General features: G+C 42.3%; 2 protein-coding genes across 9 annotated transcripts in view; one reads left to right on the top strand and one right to left on the bottom strand.

Moving 5' to 3' along the window:
- Atg13 (autophagy related 13) overlaps window positions 1–10,856 on the bottom strand; it is a 36,248-nt gene extending 25,392 nt beyond the window's left edge. For all 3 annotated transcript variants that reach the window (XM_028778541.1, XM_028778539.1, XM_028778540.1), the window contains exon 1: window positions 10,567–10,856. The gene's annotated coding sequence lies outside the window, so the exon portion shown is untranslated. The remainder of the gene's footprint in view (window positions 1–10,566) is intronic.
- A 315-nt stretch (window positions 10,857–11,171) lies between these two features.
- Harbi1 (harbinger transposase derived 1) lies at window positions 11,172–22,203 on the top strand. Of its 6 annotated transcripts, none has more exons than XM_028778582.1 (3): window positions 11,172–11,385; window positions 12,454–13,253; window positions 21,534–22,203. In XM_028778582.1, exons 2-3 carry the CDS (start codon window positions 12,584–12,586, stop codon window positions 21,911–21,913), a joined length of 1,050 nt encoding a protein of 349 aa, XP_028634415.1. In that variant the 5' UTR covers window positions 11,172–11,385; window positions 12,454–12,583; the 3' UTR covers window positions 21,914–22,203. The 6 variants fall into 6 exon arrangements, with proteins under 6 accessions (XP_028634415.1, XP_028634418.1, XP_028634414.1 ...); XM_028778585.1 differs by having other exon boundaries at window positions 11,172–11,566; XM_028778581.1 differs by having other exon boundaries at window positions 11,243–11,295.
- Window positions 22,204–22,649: the final 446 nt, after the last annotated feature.

Genomic DNA, 22,649 nt, shown 5'->3' with positions numbered 1-22,649 from the left:
GTCTAGAGTCTTGTTCCTTATAATTAACAGTTTGAACTTTCATTTCTGTACACTAAGAAGACAGTTACTGCTCATGTTTTAATAGTTTAATTATTTTATTTAAATATACTTGTATTCTGCCTGCACGTTTATCTGTATACTACATGTCCAGGCCCCACCGAAGTCAGAGGAGTGCATCAGATCCCCTGGAACTGGAACTACAGGTGGTTGTGAACCACTGATGGTTCCACTGAAATTATGATCTTGGCTTCTTGCCCTTTAATCCCAGTACCAGGAAGACAAAAGCAGGTGGATCTCTGTGAGCTCTAGGCCAACATGGCCCACATAGGAGTTCCAGGCCAGCAAGAGCTACAAAGTGAGACCCTGTCTCAAAAACAAAAGACAAGACAGTGAGAAGGATTATAAGCTGACATACACATGGACAAGAACAGGCACAAAGGGAACATAAAAGTTCTAGAATACTCCAGGCAGGGGTAGCATACACCTTTGATCCCAGCATTCAGGATGCAGCAGTAAAAGGATTTCTATGAGTTTGAAGCCAGCCTGGTCTATAGAGTAAGTTCCAGGACAACCAGGGCTAAAGAGAGAAAAAAAAAATCTCTCTCTCTCTCTCTCTCTCTCTCTCTCTCTCTCTCTCTCTCTCTCTCTCTCTCTCTCAAAAAAAAAATCCTTCAGAAGAGAGACAGACAGAGCTAGAGAAAGGAGAGATACTGAAAACAGGACTGAGCGTTCACAGCAGTTAGACTCACAGTCCGGACCTAGACACACCCTGCCCTGATACCACTCGGGTCAGAACGGTTCTTTTTCTGTACAATTTATAAGGCTGACTATTAACTTTTTGGAAACACTAAATTGGAAGGCTAACACAAGCTTCAGTCATCGAAGCATACACACATTAAATTGTAGGACTGCTCTTCTCAGTCCTATCCTCACTTGGCTTGAAAAACACTGTCATGTTGGAATGTTTGTGTGACAAGTAACCTTTGACTACCCCATCCAATACTGAACACAACACACCAAAAAGAAAGGAGATGCTTTTTGTATATAAGTGAGGCTGGCAGCACAGTCATCATGAACAAGATACAGGTTTGTTTTATGTTGTTGTTACTTTAAGACAGGGTCTGACCAGGAACTTGGATCTGCTTGCCTCTGCCTCTTGAGTACTGAGATTAAAGGTTTCTGCCAATACGCCAGTCTATTTATTGTTTTCCAACTGAAACAAACTGGTCAGAAGATATTGCTCACTGGTAGTATACCTCCCTGTCATGTACAGGGAGGCCCTCAGTCACCAATTGGCTACATAATGAGTTTAAAGCCATTAGCTATAGAAAACCTTGACTCAGGGCCAGTGAGATGGCTCAGCAGCTAAAGGTAAAGCTAGTAAACCTGGGGACTTGAGCTTGATCACCAGGAATAAATGGTAGGAGAACCAACTTCTAAAAGTTGTTCTCTGACTTCCATACATGCACCATAGCACAATGCAATTATAATAGATAAAATATATTTTAAATAACACAAATGCTTCTCCACTCCACCCCACCTTCGAGATAAGGTTTCTATGTGCAGCCTTGGCTGTCCCGGAACTTACTCTGTAAACCAGGATGGCCTTGAACTCACAGAAATCCTCTTACCTCTGCCTCTTGAATGCTAGGATCAAAGGTGTGTGCTAACATATCTGTTCATAAATACTTTATAAAATAACAAATAAATACTTGCAATTAGTAGATAAAAATGTTGCTATCATATAGTCTACAACAGAAGGAGTACTTAACTAACTTTCTTCCAAAGAGGTTCCCTAAAATGAAGTCTACCTCATTGTGAACTAATCTAAAATAAAGGATTTTTGTTTTTGGTTTTTTGGTGCTGTGGATCAAACTCAGGGTTATGTGCTACTTACGTAAGCATTCTAACTTTAGGCTAAATCCACAGCCACATCAGCTAGGTTTCTGAAGCAGTCTGAATGACTGCTCTTGCGGTACCCTGAAGATCCCATCCCAGAATATCCTTTATGGCAAATGAGGTGGCCAAGAGTTCTGTGCAGTGTCCCATGACAAACATTTCAAAAATCTCTCAGGAAGCCAGACGGTGGTGGCGCACGCCTTTAATCCCAGCACTTGGGAGGCAGAGGCAGGTGGATTTCTGAGTTCGGGAGTTCGAGGCTAGCCTGGTCTACAGAGTGAGTTCCAGGACAGCCAGGACTACACAGAGAAACCCTGTCTTGAAAAACCAAACCAAACCAAAACAAAACAAAAATATCTCAGGAAGATTGGCCCACCATTTCAGAGACTGAGGCAGGAGCATTACTTAAGAATTAAGTAAGGTCAAAGCCGGGCAGTGGTGGCACACACCTTTAATCCCAGCACTTGGCACTTGGGAGGCAGAAGCAGGTGGATTTGAGTTCAAGGTCAGTCTGGTCTATAGAGTGAATTCCAGGACAGGCAGGGCTACACAGAGAAACCCGGTCTTGAAGAAAAAAAAAAAAAAAAGAATTAAGACCTTAGCTACTCAGGGAGTCCCAGGACAGCACAGGATACAATTCGGGGTCCTGTCCCAAAAACAAACAGTATCTCTGGATGTACTTCCAACATTAAGTTGGACTGAACTGATACTATCAGTCTTCCCTCAGTATAAACTCATAAAAGGCAAACAAGCCAAAGGTGTAGCTCTGAGGCAGAGCACTTGTGTGATGTGCCGTCTCTGTGCTACTTTCTGAGGCAAGGAGATTGCCAGGAGGAGTTCATGGCTAGATGAGGTGACCTAGTATTCAGCTGCCAGCCATGAATTGCTTTTTTGGGTAGTATAACTAATATGGCTTAAAAAAATATGAAGCTGGACAGATGGCTCAGCAGTTAAGGGCATGGGCTGCTCTTCCAGAGAACTCAGGTTCAATTCTCAGCACAGATATGGGAAATCAAAACTGTCTGTAACTCAAGGTCCAGTGGATCTGACTGCCTCACATGGATATACATGTAGGCCAAACACCAAATGTACATAAGAATAAATAAATTAACTTTTAAAATTATATACAAGTTTTTATGTTAATGCTTTAATTCTCTTAGGTCTATTTTTTTTTCCTTTTTCCTCTTTTTTTTTTTTTTTTTTTTTGGTTTTTCAGAGACAGGGTTTCTCTGTGTAGCCATGGCTGTCCTGGAACTCACTCTGTAGACCAGGCTGGCCTCAAACTCAGAAATATGCCTGCCTCTGCCTCCCAAGTGATGGGATTAAAGGCGTGCACCACCACCGCCTGGCCTCTTAGGTCTATTTTTAAATGCAGCTGTACCACTTCACATTTTGAGTGGTGGAGACAAACTTTAAGATCAAGACATGAAATGGGGTGGGTGGGGCAGAGAGACAGCTTAGCTGCTCAGAGCATTTTCTCTTGCAGAAGACCCAAGTTTGACTTCCAGCACCTACACAGTAGTTCAGATGCTCTTTAGCTTCAGGGGATCTGGAGCTCTCTTCTGCCTCCACACGTACTGCATGTACATAGTGTCCATGTATACATGAACGAAACACTCATACACAAAAGAACAATATTAAAAACAGAATGAAACAAAGACAAAAGAACAAAGATGAAAATTTTCTTTCAGAAGACTGTTACATAGCTATTTATGATTTTACATTTTCAATGTATTTTTAAAGCTTTAACTTATTTTTAATTATATGTATATGTCTGAGTTTGGGCATATACATATGTATGTTGGAAGGAGGCCAGAGGCATCAGATGTCTATGGTGTGAGTTAACAGGTGGCTGTCAGCCACCTGACATTTGTGCTAGAAACAAACCTCAGGCTCTCTCTTCAAGAGCCGAGAATATGTTCTTAACTGCTGAGCATCTCTCCAGCCCATGTTTTTCAACTTTTAAAAATATTTATGTGTAGAACTCTTGTGCCTACATGTATGCATGTGTACCACATGTATGCCTAATGTCTTCATGAGATCTGCTGGAACCATAGTTACAGATGTGTGTGAGCTAACACATGGGTACTGGGAACCAAATCTAGGTCCTCTGCAAAAAACACGTGTTCTTTTTCTATTTTATTTTGGTAAGGTACGTATGACCTAAAATGGTTTTTCTTGGAGCTGGGAGGAAAATTCAGTGGCTAATAGCACTTGCTGTACAAACAGGAGGACCTGAGTTTGGATCCTCACCACTCCCCAAAAATCAAGGTGTGACCAGATAAACCTTGTAATCACAGAATTGTGGGGGGCAGCGGAGTCAGGAACAGGAGAATCAATGAGCTCGCTGGCAAAACTAGCTCTAGGTTCAGTAAGACTGTCTGAAAGGGAAGAAGGCCATGTCCTGCTCTGGCCTTTGCACACAGGCACTAGCACAGCAATATTATACTACCACCACCATGTAGCATTTGGACCAGACAAGCATGGTTATTCACATCTGTAATCCTAATAAGATATTGTAATAAAAACTTAAATAAATCTGGTGCGGTGAACTGGCTTGTGATCACAGCATGTGGGAGGTAGAGATATAAGGATCAGAAGCTGAAAGTCATCCTTGGCTACACATACTACCTTTGAGAGCAATAGCCTAGGTTACAATTAGATTCTATCGAAAAAGCAAATGAACAAACAAACATCTTGGGAGAATATGGCAAGGCCTAGAATTTTGTCCCAGTTCCACAAAGACAAAACAAAATCCAATCCAAGTATGACCTTGGCTAGGGTGCCATTCAGTAGTAGAGTCTTTGCCTAGCAAACACATTAAAGTTGGTTTCATTATGTCCTATCTTTATTACCACATAAAAATGTAAAATTTACCATCTTGACCATTTTTTACTGAACAGTTCAATGGTATTAAATATACCCACAATATATTACCACCACCAGCATCCATTCCAAACTGTTTTCATCTTACAAATCTGAAATTGTGTAGACATTAAGTCATATGTTAGTATAAGTCTGAACCCGGTGACGTCATATTCAGGGGCCGGCGACTCCTACGTTGCTGAGACAACCACTCCGAGAATTCACCTACCTGGCTCAGCTACACCTGGGAAGTTACACACGTCATCACCCACTTAAATAGTTGGGACGCCCCAACCTCTCTCTTCCTCTTTTCTCTTCTCGTCAACATTTCCCCCGCTTCTCTCTCTCTCCCCCCTCCCTAAATAAATCCCCTCCTGTGGAACCGGATTGGCCTCTCACTGTCTGTCCAAACCGCACCAGAATTCTAACAATATATTCTCATTCCAAAACTCTTCTAGCACCTAGCAGTTACCAAGGGCCATGTGTATTCTAAGTATCACAGAATCATACAGTATTTTAAAGTAGAATGATACAGTATTTATCTACTGTGACTAGCTTATTTCACTTAGCATAATGTCCTAAAGATTTGTTCATACGACAGTATGTGCTCTAGTTTCCTTCCTGTTGCTCTGACAAATACCATGAACGAAACCCATTAGGAATGAGCCTCAGCCGGGTGGTGGTGGCGGCGCACGCCTTTAATCCCAGCACTTGGGAGGCAGAAACAGGCGGATTTCTGAGTTTGAGGCCAGCCTGGTCTACAGAGTGAGTTCCAGGACAGCCAAGGCTACACAGAGAAACCCTGTCTCGAAAAACAAAAACAAAACAAAAAAAAGGAATGAGCCTTGTGGCAAACAATTTCAGATCCCACCATGGTCTATATACAGTTTCAGGTTAGCAAGAGCTACATATAAAGACCATGGCTCAAAAAAAAAAAAAAAAAAGAAAGAAAAAAAAACCAACCAAACAAAAAAGGGTGGTATTTCAAGTTATAGTTTCAGTCCAAAACTGAAGAAAGTCAGAGCAGGATCTTGAAGCTAGAACCTGAAGTTTGATTGCTTACTCTTCTGTACAGTAATGGCCTCCAACCAAGGAACTCACGTGAAAAGGAGTGCAGCAGGAACCATGGAAGCCCAGAAACTCCCAACTAGAGATCGTGCAGTCTGCTGACCTCCTATGTCATTTAGTAAACAAGACAATGCCCCACAGAACAATCTGGTAAAGATAATCACTCAACCCAGAATCCTTTTCCAGATGATTATAGGCCATGGCAAGTTGACAATTAATGACCTAGGCCAGCATATTTGAGAACAATTTTTTGGAAGATTAACACTGCATGTGAATATTTTTTTAATCTACTTACCAGATGTACTTGCTTGAGTTGCTTCTGTTTTAACTCCGATTAGCAATGCTGCTACAAACATAGGTGTCAATTCTAAGTATACACTCAGGAGTAAAGCTACTAGATCATGAAACTCTAAATTTTCATTTCCTTTTCTTCCTGTCTTTTGAGACAGGGTTTCCCTGTGTAGTCCTGGCTGTCCTGAAATCGTTCTGTAGTCCAGGCTGGCCTTGAATTCAGAGATGGCCTCAAGCAAAACCACTGCCTGGCTCTAAATTTCCACTTAAGGAACTGTGAAAATACATCCCCACTAGTCTTCAAGATTCCTTTTCAACTCTTGTTACTTATCCCCTTTGTTTTGGTTTATTTTCTGGGTGGCCAAGGACAGTGCAAACAGAAGAAGATAACCTTTAGCCAGAGATCTTATCAAGATCTTAGTTTTCCAAGTGAAAGGGTGTTACAGGCCTTCAGATCCCACCCAGACTTGTTTTCCAGTGGTATTTATTTCTATTTTATGTCTAAGGGTGTTTTTCCTGCACACCATATTCATGCAGAGGCCACAAACGGGGTATCGGATCCCCTTGAAACTGGAATTACAGTGGGCTATCTTATGGAGTTACATCTGGGTTTCTGGAAGAGCAGTCAGTGCTTTTAACCACTGAACCATTTCCAGCCACCATCCATTTTTCTTCAATCAGATTTGGTTTTTGAGGAATTATCTCACTATATTGCTCAACTTGGCCTAAAATTCACATTTTGAGTGAAATATCTTTTTGTTTGTTTTTTGAGACCGAATTTCTTTAGGTAGCCCTGGTTGTCTTAGAACTTACTCTGTAAACCAGGCTGGCCTTGAACTCAGAGCCTCATGAGTGCTAAGATTAAAGATATGGCCCCCAATTGTGAACAGCCTTTTGTTTTTCAACTGAAGCTAGGTTTATACTACCGAGGCACCTTAGGGCAGGGAACTACATGACCTCAGGCTAGGGCTGGTCACCGGAGACCAAGTATTTACCCAGTGAAAAGTTTAACCCCACCCATGTAAGAAAGATGGTAGTTAAGAGTAAATTCCACACCAGGCAGTGGTGGCGCATGTCTTTAATCCATCCCAGCACTTGGGAGGCAGAGGCAGGCGAATTTCTGAGTTAGAGGCCAGCCTGGTCTACAGAGTGAGTTCCAGGACAGCCAGGGCTATATAGAGAAACCCTGTCTCAGGGGGAAAAAAAAAAAAAGAGTAAATTCCATGAAAACTTAAAGTTTTTGTAATTGCATTGATTTGTTCATCTCTTTGGGGTAAGACATTTGTGTGGTATGTATCAGAGGATAACTTGTGGGAATTAGTTCTTTCCTTCTACCATATGGGTCCCCCGAATTAAACTCAGGTCATCAGGCTTAGCTGCAAGTGATACCCATCCAAAAAAATCTTAAATCAGATTTGGTAAATCCAAGTCATTCAACACCAACTGAAGTGCTACTGTAATAAGGTCAAAATCGAGGGGATGGCAACATGGCTCAGCAAGTAATGACACTTGCTGTGCAAACCTGTAGACCTTAGATCAGAATTCAATACCCAGCACACACAAAGATGGAAGGACAGGACTGACTCCATATACTCACTATGACATCTGAGTACACTCCCAACAATTAATTTTAAAAAAAGAAAGGAAGGAAGACAAGAAGGGAACAACGGAAAGAGTGAAGATGTGATATTATAATAAATCAGAATTTTGGACTGCAAAATTGCTTAATGGGTAAAATGTTTACTACACACACACATGAGGACTCAACTTCATGTTCCCAACATCCATGTAAAAACAAGGCCATACAGAAAACATCTCTAGCCCATCACTGGTGGAGGAAGACACAGGTGGAATGTGGGAAGCTTGCTGGCCAGCCAGTATAGCCAAAGCAGCAAGCTCCAGGTTTCATGAGACCTTGTCTCCAAATAGAAGATAGAAGTTAATAAAAAACACCTGATTTTGACTTCAGGCATGCACACATATGCACACACACACACACATATGGGTACACAAAGAAATCAGAATTTTCACTGGAAAAAGTTAGAATATAATCTATAGAAATATAGTAGCTATTTATGTTTATACACCAAGCAACACAGCAATAAAAATATATGAAGCAAAAATTCCTACAAGGATGGTGAGATGGTTCGGCAGGTAAAGGTATTTACCACCAAGCCTGATGACATGAGTTTCATTCCTGTAACCCTCATGGTGAAAAGAGAGAAACTACTCCCACACGTTCTCTGTCCTTCACATATACCCTGTCGCACAGGTGCCTATTCACACATAAACACAGACACAAGCATACAGATCACTCCTGCACAAATGCACTATGTGTTTTTAAAATCCACCATGGCAGTGAATGCTTAGAATCCAAGAACACAAATGATGAGGCAGGAGGAAAACCTCAGCTCCCAGGCCATCCAAGAGCTACACACAAAATAAACAGAATCCAAAAAATAAACAAGGCCAAGGGAGGACAGAAAAAAAAACACAAAAGATTAAAGGTAAAATAATTAACCACAACAATAAATCTTTATTTAAAAGAGTATCTAACTAACATCCACCTCAAAGCATCTGATCTTAATTCCACCTTAAGTTATCTTTAAATAAGAGAGCTATTGGAAATACTAAAAGGGAGAGAGGTAAACCCCTTAAAATGACAAGGACCGTAAAATGTCTTTTAACTCTGGAATTTATTCATATATCTGTAAACCTAAAGTGGAAGCAGCATTCTCCAAAACTGTAGCTCTGTTATGACTTCTATTAGTTCTTGACTTAACCATTTACTTGTACTAATCAGCTGTACAAGGCCATTCAGTTGCTTTTCTAAGTAGTGGTGATTCACACTCTCGTCCCTTCTATTGTGACAAGGACACCATTAAAAGAAATTACCTGTGCAGCCTACAATAGCTTTCAGAAGACTTTTCTAATAAGTTGGTCTATATGCACTCTGCAGTTAAATCAGACAGGTATTTAAAATGAATTTGGAGTAATTTTAATGAGTTATAAGCCTTTAAAAGGCCGGGTGGTGGTGGCGCACGCCTTTAATCCCAGCACTTGGGAGGCAGAGGCAGATGGATTTCTGAGTTCGAGGCCAGCCTGGTCTACAGAGTGAGTTCCAGGACAGCCAGGGCTACACAGAGAGAAATCCTGTCTCGAAAAACCAAAAAATAAAAAATAAAAAGCCTTTAAAAGATTTAAACTCAGTCTTTAGTGTTGGGTATGGTACGTCACACTTATAATTCTAGTATTCAGGAGGAAGAGGTTCAAGAGTTCAAGGTCACCCATAACTATCTAGAGTGGAAGCCAGCCTGGGATATATAGTAAATATCCTGTCTCAAAAACCAACAACAGCAGATAGATAGATAGAGCGAGCTGTTTGGCTGGGTGGCTCACAATCATCTGTAATGGGAATCCAATGCCCTCTTCTGGTGTGTCGAAGACAGCGACAGTGTACTCATATACATAAGATAAATACATAAATACATAAATAAATAAATCTTTTTTAAAAAGAACACGTTTGTGTATAAATATATAATTATTGTATACATATAAATAAACATATATATATATACATCTGTTGGTTAACTAAAAGGATTTCAAGACTAGATATGATGGTATATGCTGGATAATCTCAACACTTACGATAGTGGGGATAGGAGGACCAGTAATTCAAGGCAAACCTAGGCTGCATATCTGAACCCTGTTTTCAACTATCCCAACCTAGACCTGGTGACAGCCTAAGTTGGTATTCTCAGCTACTCAGGAGGTTGAGTGAAGAGGATAACTGAAGCACAAGAGTTTAAGGCCAACCTGGGTTACCATGAAGGTAGGGGAAGCAAAAAAGAAATGTTACCTTGAGGTTGGATTGAGCAGGTTAACTAAGAAAAAAGTGAATGAGAAATTTAAAACTGAGATGCATTAGTGACTAGCCCAAGAAGAGGCTTAGCCACTTACTCAGAGATTTAATGAGAATGGTTCCAGATTTGTACAGGTTGTTCCACTGCCAGTAAGAAGATAGTCCCAGTAGAAAACAGATTTTTTTTTTCACTAATCAAGTCACCCTCATCTACACTTGGAGTACTGTACATATTTGGCATTCAAATTTTTTTGATCGATTGAAAACCTACCTTACCCATCTTGGTACCCAACTCTGGAGTTACGGCCCTACAAATGTTCTCCAATAGATCTTTTGACATAACCCGAAGAGAAAATAGAAGAATTTCGGGGGATAGTCTGTAACAGTTGGGATGTCTCAAGAGCCAACAGGGTGACACCAACCCATCTTCCCGTAGAAAACATAACGTGAGGATTATGGAACTGAACCTCGGCTGCTTGGCTTGGGCGTCCCCAAGGAGGTGGCCAAGGGAACGCAGATCAGTGACCTCCCACTCGGGGGCGCTGAAAGATCCGGGGGTTATTACCCTCAAAAGTGAGTACCTGTGATGCTACGGCACAGAGAGTGGCTCCGGGCTCTCATTCCGGAGGCCGGGGCCTGGGGCCGGCCAACCACACCTCCCGGCTGAGGGTTCCGCGCTCCGGGGCGGTAGTGACAGCACAGGTCGCAGAGAGATACCTCACGCTAAGGAGGCTCCCGAATCCCAGAACTGAAAAAGCTGTCGGGCTGGTGTCGACTGGTTTTCCTCAGAGCTTCCCCTTCACACGTCAAACGATCTCTCCCGCCCTAAGCCAGCAACCGGTCGCAGCCCGGCGCCGCCATCCTTAGTGTTTGTTTTCATCTGCTTCAGTGCAGGCGGTGGGGAGGTAGAGCGCCACAGGGGAAATGCAGGTGCCTAACTTCAACTGCACTTTCGCCACACCACAGACGCCCTATTTAATATTTATGTATCTCAGAGTCTTCACGAAAGGTAGTTTCTTTCCGGAAATAAATCATTTGCTTAATTTTAAAGTCTTTTAGGGAAACAAAAAGTGTTTGGGAAGGAATTTGGGGAGTGGAAGACTGGGTTTCGTGTGGAATGTTCGGCGGCGAAGCGCAGGCCGCGGTGGCCGAGGTGCTGAGGACGCGGCGTGGGGCCGGCGCTGATGCGGAAGGGGTGGTGTCGCTGTTGCGCACCGTGGCGGCCTATGTACGGCCGTGGGTTCCGGAGGCGGGCCTTCTTCGGCCCCGAGGGTGGAGTGTGCTCCGGGTAGTTCGGTAGCTACGGAAAGGTGGTGATCAGCGTTCGGTTACACTGGGCCGAGCGGTCAGACTTTGGTTATTTTGCTATTTTTGAGACAAAGTCTCGCTGTGTAACTCAGGTTAGCTTTGAACGTTATGTAGCTCAAGCTGGCCTGGAACACGTCGATGCTATGCAGCATCCAGAATGCTAACGTTACAGGCTGGACCAACCTTAGGAATTTTTTGTTTTGCTTTGTTTTGACTAGCGCTCCTGTAGTCCACGCTTGCCTTGCACATGATCCTCTGGTCTACACTTCCTAAGTACAGTGAGCCACCATTCCTGGCTTGGGTATCTTTACTTAAGACGACTTTTAAAGGAATAAACTTTATTTTTAATTACATGTATGTATTGGAGGTGGGCGTGCAGTGGAAAGGATGTTGGAGGTCAGAGGACAACTTAAGTCAGACAATTCTTTTTTTTATACCGTATGGATCTCAGATAGGCAACCCATTTATTTCACCAGACTTCACAGCCAAATCCTGTGCCCTCAGAGCCATCTTTGTCACTTAATATTGTTTTGAAAACGGGCTGTAAAAGTGGCCCTGGTGTTCCACATCTACCTGGTTCACTTAGCCTCTTCCTCCTTTCCTCCCTTTTATACTGGCTAATCTTCCTTTCTAAAGCCTCAGGATTTGGATCTCTTGAGATGAAGAGAAAGCCTGTTACAGCAGACAATGTAGGTCCCCAGGCAGGGTCATGGACTGTCTTTCTTCCTTCCTTTCCTTCCTTCCTTCCTCTCCTTCCTTCCTTCCTTTTTTTTAATCCCCCTTTGTTCTTCTACCTCCCTAGTTGGACTGGTTTGAGCACTCCCACATCTGTGGAGCCATAGGGCTTTGCAAAACGCCTCTCTGAGTAATCCTTAAGGTGTTTAGGACTTGTCAGCTGTGTCATGGCTGCCATAGACCTCTTTTACCTTGTGAATACTTGGTTCTCATTTGATGTTCTCAGTTGAAATGCCAGGCATTAGATGAGCCATTAGTATTGAACTCCCATTGTTTGCAAATTAGATCAAGTTTGTCATGTAGTAGTGAGTCAGTGGAGATAAATCTAGAGTTAAAAAGCGAATTGCTGAAAAGATGTAGGTTTTGAGTCATTTGGAATGATTTGGATAAGTTTCTAACTTTTTTCTTTTAATTGACATTTACAGAAAGAAGATTATAAATGTCAGAGCCATTTAACTGATGATGGTTAGCTGTTGAATTCTGATACTTTTGTGCCCACCTCTTTGTTGGGAAAAATTCAGGAAAAGCAGATAGAAGAGAACATCCACATTAGCAATGGCTATACCAATAACAGTGCTTGACTGTGATCTCTTGCTGTATGGCCGAGGTCACCGGACCTTAGACCGTTTTAAGCTGGATGATGTGACTGATGAATACTTGATGTCCATGTATGGATTTCCCCGGCAATTCATCTACTACTTAGTGGAACTCTTGGGGGCAAGTCTTTCTCGACCTACTCAGCGATCTAGAGCTATTAGCCCAGAAACACAGATCCTGGCAGCATTAGGTTTTTATACCTCAGGTTCCTTCCAGACTCGGATGGGAGATGCAATTGGAATTAGTCAAGCCTCTATGAGTCGCTGCGTTGCCAATGTCACTGAAGCCCTTGTGGAACGGGCCTCCCAGTTTATTCGCTTTCCAGCTGATGAAGCTGCCATACAGTCTCTCAAGGATGAATTCTATGGCTTGGCAGGGATGCCAGGGGTGATAGGTGTGGCTGACTGTATCCATGTAGCAATCAAGGCACCAAATGCTGAAGACCTCTCTTATGTGAACCGAAAGGGTCTGCATTCTTTAAACTGCCTGGTGGTGTGTGACATCAGAGGGGCACTGATGACTGTGGAAACAAGCTGGCCAGGTAGCCTCCAGGACTGTGCTGTGCTACAGAGGTCTTCTTTAAGCAGTCAGTTTGAAACTGGGATGCCCAAAGATAGCTGGCTTCTTGGTAAGTTCGCAAGTATAAATCTTCAGTTTATATCCATAGAAAAGTTACGCAGGAAAGTGGGTGGAATCTGAGGTTCTTTAGTCTTACTCTTCATTCTTTTGTTTATCCTGTGAAACCTCTGGTGAGAACTCTCTGGGCCTTTTTGTGTTCTTTTGTTATTATTACTTTTTTTTTTTTTCAAGACAGGGTTTCTCTGTGTAGCCCTGGCTGTTCTGGAACTCACTCTGTATACCAGGCTAGCCTCGAACTCTTGAACTCAGAAATCCACCTGCCTCTGCCTCCCAAGTGCTGGGATTATTATTATTACTTTTTAGAAACATTTTGAGATAGGTCACTTGTTATGTAGCCTGGAATTTTCAATGTAGCCAGCCTTGGACTCAGAGATTCATTTGCCTTAGCCTCTCAAGTATATACCACCATGTCCTCATAATTATTTTTATTACTATTCCTGTACCAGGGATCAAACCCAAGGCTTGGGAATGCCAGGCAAGGATTTTACCACTGAACCTTCAACCTCTGCACATTGATTTTTTAATTAATATTTAAGGGATGGAGAGGTGTCTTGGTAATTAAGAACACTTGTTCTTGAAGAGGACCTGGGTTTGATTCCCATCGTTCACATAGAGGCTCACAAATACCCAGTTCCAGAACTTCAGTTCTAGGGAATCTAAAGCTTTCTTCTGACTTCCACAGCATAAGGTGTGCACATGATACACAGATGTACATGCAGGCATAAGACCGATACACATAAAATAAATCTTAAAAAAGTTTTAAACAGAAACAATATTTAAGCTGGGTTTTATTTTATATGCTTATAATCCCAGGACTGGGTAGGCTGAGGCAAAAGGCTCTCAAGTTCCAGACAGAGTGTTCCAGGCCAACCTGGATGTAGAGGGAGACCCTGTCTCAAAAATAAGGGAATAGAAATGTAGATCAGTTAGTAGTGAGTAGGAGGTCCTGGGCTCAGTCCTCAGCACTGCATTGGCTGTTGTGCATAACTGTGTCGGTGCATAACTACATTCCCAGTATTCAGAAGGCGGGAGTATCAGAAGTTCAGGGTGATCCTCAGCTATATAGGAAGCTTGAGGCTAGCCTGTGATACATGACCCTCCATCTCAAAAACTAAACAGGGGCTAGAGAGATGGCTTAGAGATTATTTGCTCTTCCAGAAGAACTGAATTCAGTTCTCAACACCCACATTGGGTGGCTTACAACTGCCAATAACTTCAGCACTAGAGGATGAATGTTCTCTTCTGGCCCCTCAAGGTACTTGAACCCACATGGGCATACTTACATACACACACACACACACACAAACACACGATTTTTTTTATTAAGCTAAGAATAATAATTACAATAATATAAAGCTCATTCTCTGTAACTTAAAAACATTATTTGCCTTCATTCTTCTAAGAATTTATCTTGGAGTTCTGAGTTCACGGACATGTAAAATAAGACCTGTGGTACCAGAACGTCTAAGTCCACAATTTGGGAGGAAGGGTCAAGAGGATCAAGGATTCAAAGTTGCCTTGATTTACAGCAAAGTCAAAAACAAATAGAAAACCAAGATCACAAGAATTTGCATTGCCAACAGAGCTACAGAAACAACCCTATAAACCAGTGCTTCTCAACCTTCTTAATGCTTTGGCCCTTTAATACAGTTCCTCATGTTGTGATGGCCCCCAACCATAAAGTTATTTTCATTTCTATCATAACTATAATCTTGCCACGGTTATGAATTGTAATGTAAATATCTGTGTTTTCCATTGGTTTTAGGTGACTCCTGTGAGAGAGTCATTTGACCTCCACAAGGAGTTTTGACCCAGAGTTTGAGAACCATTGTTGTAGAGACTCAGGAGATAGCTTAGTGATAAACTGCTTACCATTTGAGTCTAGAGTCCTGAGTTTGATACTATTCAAGTATGGGGTCCCAGGAATTGAACCCATGTTTTTTTGTTTTGTTTTTGTTTTTGTTTTTAAAAGCCAGGCATGATGGTGCACACAATTCTAGTCCTAAGGAGGAAGAGATAGGCAGATCTCTGGGGTAAACTTCAGGCTAAAGAGAAACCCCATCTAGGTTGATCTCTGGCCTCAAAACATACACACACATCAGCCAAATTACTTACCAGAACAGAGCTTGTTAATTATAGTACATCCATAGGAGCAATAATTGTTATCATCTGTAAAATGATGACTATAATACTAGTGATGCAGTCAGGCAGTGGTTGCACACACCTTTAATCTCAGCACTCAGGAGACAGAGGCAGGTGATCTCTGAGTTTGAGGCCAGCCTGGTCTACAGAGTGAGTTCCAGGACAGCCAGGGCTACACAGAGAAACCCTGTAAAAACAAAAACAAATGAACAAAAAGAGAGCTTGCTTCTCCAATCTGCTTATATAGACTGAATCTCATTTAAAGACTGACTCAGTGATCTGAGCCAGATAAGAATTTGTTCACCATTATGTAGTGTAAACCAAAGTGACTACTCAGCTGTGAAGTATACTGTTAGAAACAATGAAACTCTTAATCCTGAAAGCCTTGTTGGTTTGAGCTTTACTTTCTTTTTTTAATCTCTATGGGTGTTTTGTATGTCTGTGTACCATGTGTGTGCCTGCAGAAGGTACTAGATATCCTGAACTGGAGTTATAGATAGCTGTGAGCAGCTATGCTGGGAACCAAACTCATGTCCTCTGGAAGAGCAGCCAGCACTGAGTTTTTTCTCTAGCCCCTTCTTGGGGGTGGGGGTTGGGAGGTTGGGTATGTGTATGAAGAGACAGCTTGACCAAGGCAACTCCTGTAGAGGAAAGCATTTAATTGGGACTAGCCTATAAGTTCAGAAGTTCAGTCCATTATCGTCATGGTGGAAACATGATGTCATCAAGCATGCTGGAGAAGGAGCTGAGAGTTCTACATCTTGTTTTGCAGGTAGCAGAAGGAAACTCAGACACACTGGCCCTGGCCAGACTTGAGCTTTTAAGACCTCAAAGCCCACCTCCAGTGACATACTTCCTCCAACAAGTCCATACCTACTCCAACAAGGGCACCTCTCCTAATAGTAACACTCCCTATGGGCCAAGCATTCATGCACATAAATCTATAGGGGCCATTCATATTCAAACCCCTACACCTCTAAAGCTCTACTATTAGATAAACAATAGGACAGGCTATCTAATACACGACATATTATGTTTTCTTTGTTTTGTAGAGACATGGTTTCTCTGTGTAGCCCTGGTTGTTCTGGAACTCTCTTTGTAGAACAGGCTAGCCTTAAATGCACAAAGATCCACCTACCTCTGCCCTTCCTGAGTGCTTGCCTAGCATAGCATATTATGTTTAAGTGTTCAATGGTTTGAATTGAGCCTGCGGCTCCTGGCCATACTGTCAGATATAGCAGAGACTGAGGCAAAGGGATCATTTGAGCAGAGGAGTTCTAACCTAGACAAAAGAAAAGAGCTGGGCATGGCAGCACATACCTGTAGTGAAGCACTTGGAAAATTAGGCAGGAAGATGAAGAGTTAAAGACCAATTTTACTACTTATTAAGGTCATGGCCAACCTGGTGTTCTGTATTGTTCATAGAATGATCTACAATAGTCGTACTTTCAGTTTTCAATGAACAAGTTTATTAAGTAAGTAGCAAACAGCCAGGCAGTGGTGGCAGGCACTTGGGAGGCAGAGGCAGGCGGATTTCTAAGTTCGAGGCCAGCCTGGTCTACAGAGTGAGTTCCAGGACAGCCAGGGCTACATAGAGAAACCTTGTCTCAAAAAACAAACAAACAAACAAACAAACAGTAAGAAGCAAACAGAAGTAAAAGAATATAACAAGTGGTAGGTAGAAACAGACAGACAGGCAGACAGACAATCAAATTAGGGCTTAAGACATCCAGTAGAAACCGTTGGGGAAGTTGAAGCAGTCAGCTGGAGTCCCTGGTTGAGTTTTCTGTCTGTGGACCAGGTGCCCATGCTGAACCTCCTCCAGCATGTCTTTCTCACTGCAAGACATTTATATCATGGGCTAAATAGTAGTAATATCTGTTGGCATGGTTCTCCTTCCAGCTGTTTCAAGAACAGGATGTTTTGACTATAGGGCTGTTTTGTTGTTTTCTTCTCACAAAGTTTGGAGCAGGCAGCCCATCTCCAGACTGGGAGCCTTGAAAGACACTGACATGAATGTGCTTGGGTCTGAACTTGGGGGAGGAACCCTAGATTCTAGAGCTAGTTTCTCAACGAGCTCAAACAATACATGAGAGTTGCCAATACAATGTACATTGCAGTAGGTTGCATGGGACAGGATTAAAATTTGACATCAAGTTTGGCCTCAAACTGACTCCTAAAATGGCCTTGAACTCATAATCCTCGTAATCCAGCCTCAGCCTTCTTAGTGCTAGTATTACAAGGAAATTCAAGACCAGCCAGGGAAACAGGAGACCCTGCTTTCAAAAAAAGGCAAATAATATTATCAATGTTTTTTATAAAAGAAGAAATTGAGAGTCATGGAATATTTAAATTCCTTTTCTTTTTTTTTTTTTTCTTGTCTTTTCCTTTTTTTGAAATAGGCATCTCACTGTTTCCCAGAATGGCTTGAGTCTCTCAGGTCATATTGAGGTAGCTGGGATTACAGGTATACACCGTCTCACTCCACTTTAAGTTCCTTTTAAGCCATCCCTTCCTGTTATTATCCTTAGCTGTCCCTATCGGTGTATTACTTAAACTCCCTGGCTCTAATCACACCACTTCTAAACAGTCAGCTTGTGTTCTTAGTTCTTCAGCTCTTAGGCTAGTGCTGTTAAGCAGCTTTGGCTCTCCCAGAATTTCTTACAGGTGACTGAGTGATCGAATAAACATTTATAATCTATTCCCCATCTAATCCTAATCTCCTCATGAGTATCTGTTTTCCAATGATGCTTGAATTTTAACCAGCTAGTGACTACGGAGCTTGTTTTATTTAGCGTGAGTGTGTGTGTGTGTGATGTGTAAGTGTTCAGTGCATACATTTCATAGCATTTGTGTGAGATCAGGAACCTTTGGAATTGATTCTCTGTTTCCACCTTTCTGTAAATCCCAGGGATTGAATTCAGGTTATGAATTGCTTTACCCACTGAGCCGTCTTGCCCTGCTCCAGGTTTTTTGTTTTTGGTTTGTTTCTGAGACTTATTACAGTCCCTGTGTTCAGCAGGTCACAGATGTCACTGTTCAGTCTGCCATAAGTATTATTTTCATTATTGTTTATAATATCCTTTTAAGACTTTTTTTATATTTATGTGGACAATTTGCAGGAGTCGGTTCTGTCCTTCCACACTTCGGTTCTAGGGATCAAACCCAGATCCTCAGGCTTTGTATTTGTATTAAGCACCTTTACTCTGAGCCGTCTAGGATCCAGCAGCATGTTTCCATTTCTCTCCTCCATTTCCTCTTCTTAGCTTTGACTGCATTGCTGTGTATACCATCGTAGCTTGCTCTACACCCTTTTTGTTTGTTTGTTTGTTTTTGTTTTGTTTTTTAGATAGTATTTAGAAAGAGTGCATTCAGTTAAAATAAGAGTGGGAGTTGGTGTACACTTGTAATCCCAGCATTTGAGAGGTAGAGACAAGAGTATCATATCAGAAGCTTGGGGGCCTGAACTATATGAGACCCTGGCTTCAAAACAAAACAAAAGTGGTGGAGGAGGGGGAAGCCAGGTGTGGTAGCTCATGCCTATAATCCAAGCGCTTAGGAGACTGAAACAGGAGGATTGCTGTGAATTTCAGGTCAGCATGAGCTACCTAAGGAGTTTTAGGTCTACAGCATAAGACTCTGTCCCCAAAAAGAAAACCAGCTAAATATAAACTTTACATTTTTGTGAGACATCTCAGTTATTTTCAGCTAATCCAGTCTTAGAAACATAAGCTCCAAAATGAAAGAAGTCTTTTATTATTTTTGGAACAGTGGCTATCTCTGTTTTAAGAGTTGACTATTTACTGAACCTGGTGGCGGGTTAGGAGCATAGTGCTTACCTTAGTTCTCAGGGTTCAGTGTCTGATTAGGACTTTTAAGAAGTCACACCTCTGTGTGAGCTGCTTTGTTTGTCAGAGGTGGTGAGTTAGGACAATTAAACATTATAAAAACATTGTTCTCTTGGACTAGGACTTTGCTCCCCATTTGTGTTTGCTTTTTTTTTGTTGTTGTTGTTGTTGTTGTTTTGTTTTTTGAGACAGGGTTTCTCTGTATAGCCCTGGCTGTCCTGGAACTCACTCTGTAGACCAGGCTAGCCTTGAACTCAGAAATCCGCCTGTCTCTCCCTCCCAAGTGCTGGGATTAAAGGTGTGCACCACCATTGCCCGGCTTGTGTTTGCTTTTCTTAAGACTTCCCAGAATCCTCTAATAAGTAAGTCACTTAAAGGAAATGCCTTCTGTTTGTTACTTGAATCCACTTCTGATCTCTTCTCGTTATTACTGTTTGCATCATCATATTCATGTTCTCCCAGGTAGTGTTACACAAGCATCATTCTGTGATTGTAGTATCCAAGAATCCGGTAGCCCTGAGTCCTGATGGCTACTGCAGACACAGCTCTTGCTCTTCTCAGTACTGGGAAGACAAATCGCTGGGATGTTGTACAAAATCCCCAGGTCATGCTTTCAGACATGAAACTTAATAGTAAAATTAGAAGTTTTCCTCTTGAGTGTTTTTAGATCTCCTGTTAGAAGATCTTTCTTTTTTCTTGAATACTTTCTATTTAGAGATTTGTAAAATTGGTATCCTGTTTGATTGGGGGGATGGAGTTGGTTTATTTGCTTGAGTCAGGGTCTCACATTGTAGACCAGACTGGCTTCAAACTCACAGAGATCTACCTGACTCTGGCTCCAGAGTGCTGGGATTAAAGATATATGCCACCACATCTCAACCTTTATCATTTGTATTAAGCCTTTTATAAAGAGCAGTATCTCTGAATTTGAAACCTTACGGGGGTGGGGAGTATGGGGGAAGATGGTGATGTACACACCTACAACTCCAGCACTTGGGGTAAAGAAAGGAGGATCAGGAATTCAAGGTTATCCTTAGCTGCTTAGTAAGGTCCAGGCCAGATGGGCTACATGAAACTGTCTCGAGAAAAAGAAAAGTAAGTGTAGAAAAGACAGAGGGAATTTTGAGGGCTATTGCTGAGACAGAGTGCTTCTTTATTTGTGCAAGGTCCTGAATTCTCCCCCAGCATGGTTAAAAAAAATAAAACACCAAGAAAGAAAAGGCCAATGATTGGATTCCTGTGTATCTACTTCCTCCCTTTGGATGCTCTCAGATTCGGATTTGTTAGCTCTCAGCTTTTTGTCCATTGGTTTTAGTCAAGGATATTGCCATCCAACACTTTTTTTTTTTTTTGGTTTTTTTGAGACAGGATTTCTCTGTGTAGCCCTGGCTATCCTGGAACTCACTCTGTAGACCAGGCTGGCCTTGAACTCAGAAATCCGCCTGTCTCTGCCTCCCAAGTGCTGGGATTAAAGGTGTGAGCCACCACCACCCGGCAAATCCAACACTTTTTCTATGCAGTGACATTTTGTTGTTTTTGACGGGTTCTCATTGTGTAGACAAGGCTGGCCTCACTGGTTGTCTTCCTGCCTTAGCCTCCCAAGTGCAGACATTCCTCTTTGTGCCACCTATACTCAAGTTGGCTTCCGGTCTTGACATCCATCACCTACTGTCATCACCACCATGGAGAAAAGGGAAGGGGCAATAAAGAACTGTGGAGATCAGACACGCCTCAGGGAGAGGGGGAGAGGGCCAATCAGTACTAGTTCATGCTCTATTTAAAAGTCTTTCTCTTTATTTTATGTGTCTGAGAGTTTGCCTGCATAGATGTACGTATACTACACGAGTGTGCCTGGTAACCTTGGAGGCGAGGACAGAGTGTTGACCTCCCTGGAGCTGGACTTACAGACTGTTGTAAGCCACATGTGGGAGCTGGGAACTGAACCCAGGTCCTCTGTAAGAGCAGCCCATACTTTTAACCTCTGAGCCATCACTCTTCCCTCCTCATACTTTCTTATGACAACATTTTTCTTCTGGCTATTATGCTATGGTATGATTTGGCTTCAAAGTCTATTTATTTTCCTGTCCCAAATGTCCCTGGTTTTGTTCTGTGACACAAGGTCTCACTGTGCAGTTCAGGCTGGCCTGGTACTTGAGGTAGTCCTTCTGTCTCAGCATCTTGAGCACTGAGATCACAGTCATGAGCACCATAACTAGCTTGAACTTCACTTTTTGTTTGTAGTCCATTCACAGTCATGTTCTCTTTGGCCTTTCATGCAGGTGACAGTTCCTTCTTTCTCCACACCTGGCTCTTGACTCCACTACACATTCCTGAAACTCCAGCAGAATATCGCTATAATAGGGCCCATTCTGCAACTCACAGTGTGATGGAGAAGACTTTGCGGACCCTCTGCTGTAGGTTCCGGTGTCTGGATGGATCGAAAGGGGCACTGCAGTACTCACCAGAGAAATCCAGCCACATCATCTTAGCTTGTTGTGTCCTTCACAACATTTCCCTAGAACATGGGATGGATGTTTGGTCCTCTCCAGTGACTGGACCCATTGAACAGCCCCCTGAGGGGGAGTATGAGCAAATGGAGTCTCTGGACTTAGAAGCTGACCGAATCCGGCAGGAGCTGATACTCACTCATTTTAGTTAGTATGGAAGGTAGAGAGAGGAAGGAAGAAGACTTTCCAGAATAGACTGACAACTCTTCCCCTTACTTATCGGGAAGTTCAGTCATCCAGTGGTACTGAACACTTGTCATAAATTAACATTTAAAGTTTTAGAAGGGCAGGTGCAAGGGCAAATGTGTCAATTAGACCAAAATCAAGATGGTGTTTCCCTAATGTGCGGTGAACTCCGGGCTGTGCGCTATTCTTGTGAAAGTTCACTGGTTGCAACAGCAAAATCACACAATAAAGGAGAAAACAGCACATAGCCAAAGCATTTTGTTGTTGTTTCAATTATCTGGGGACCTCAAATGAAAAGTGTTTGTCCTGATTTATTTACTTATTTATTCACTTACTGTTAGTTTGTATGAGACCGTTTTTTATATAGCACAGGCTGGCTGTCCTGGTGCTTGCTATGTAGCCCAGGTTGGCCTGGAGCTTGTAGCAGCCCTCCTGCTTCAGCCTCCCAAATGCTGATCTAAGCCATCTTGCCTGGTGCCCTGAGTCTCTGTTTTTCTTCTTTGCTGTCTACATTGGCAAATAGAAGGAATGAATTTAGTTGAGAAATGATCTAATATAAGTAAGTAAGCACTTGCCTAGCATGTGTGAGGTACTGATCCCTAGAACTGAAAGAAAGAGACAATAAAAATAAAGAGAAAGGAACTGGTCTGCACTTGCGGGATTGTTTTGAAGAGGACATTAAGGAGAGTGGGAAGCCACCAT

This window comes from Grammomys surdaster, unplaced genomic scaffold, assembly GCF_004785775.1.
Source record: "Grammomys surdaster isolate TR1022 unplaced genomic scaffold, NIH_TR_1.0 338, whole genome shotgun sequence".
Classification (NCBI taxonomy): Eukaryota; Metazoa; Chordata; class Mammalia; order Rodentia; family Muridae; genus Grammomys; species Grammomys surdaster.
Note: the sequence above shows the minus strand (reverse complement) of the source record. Positions and strands in the feature narration are given on the sequence as shown.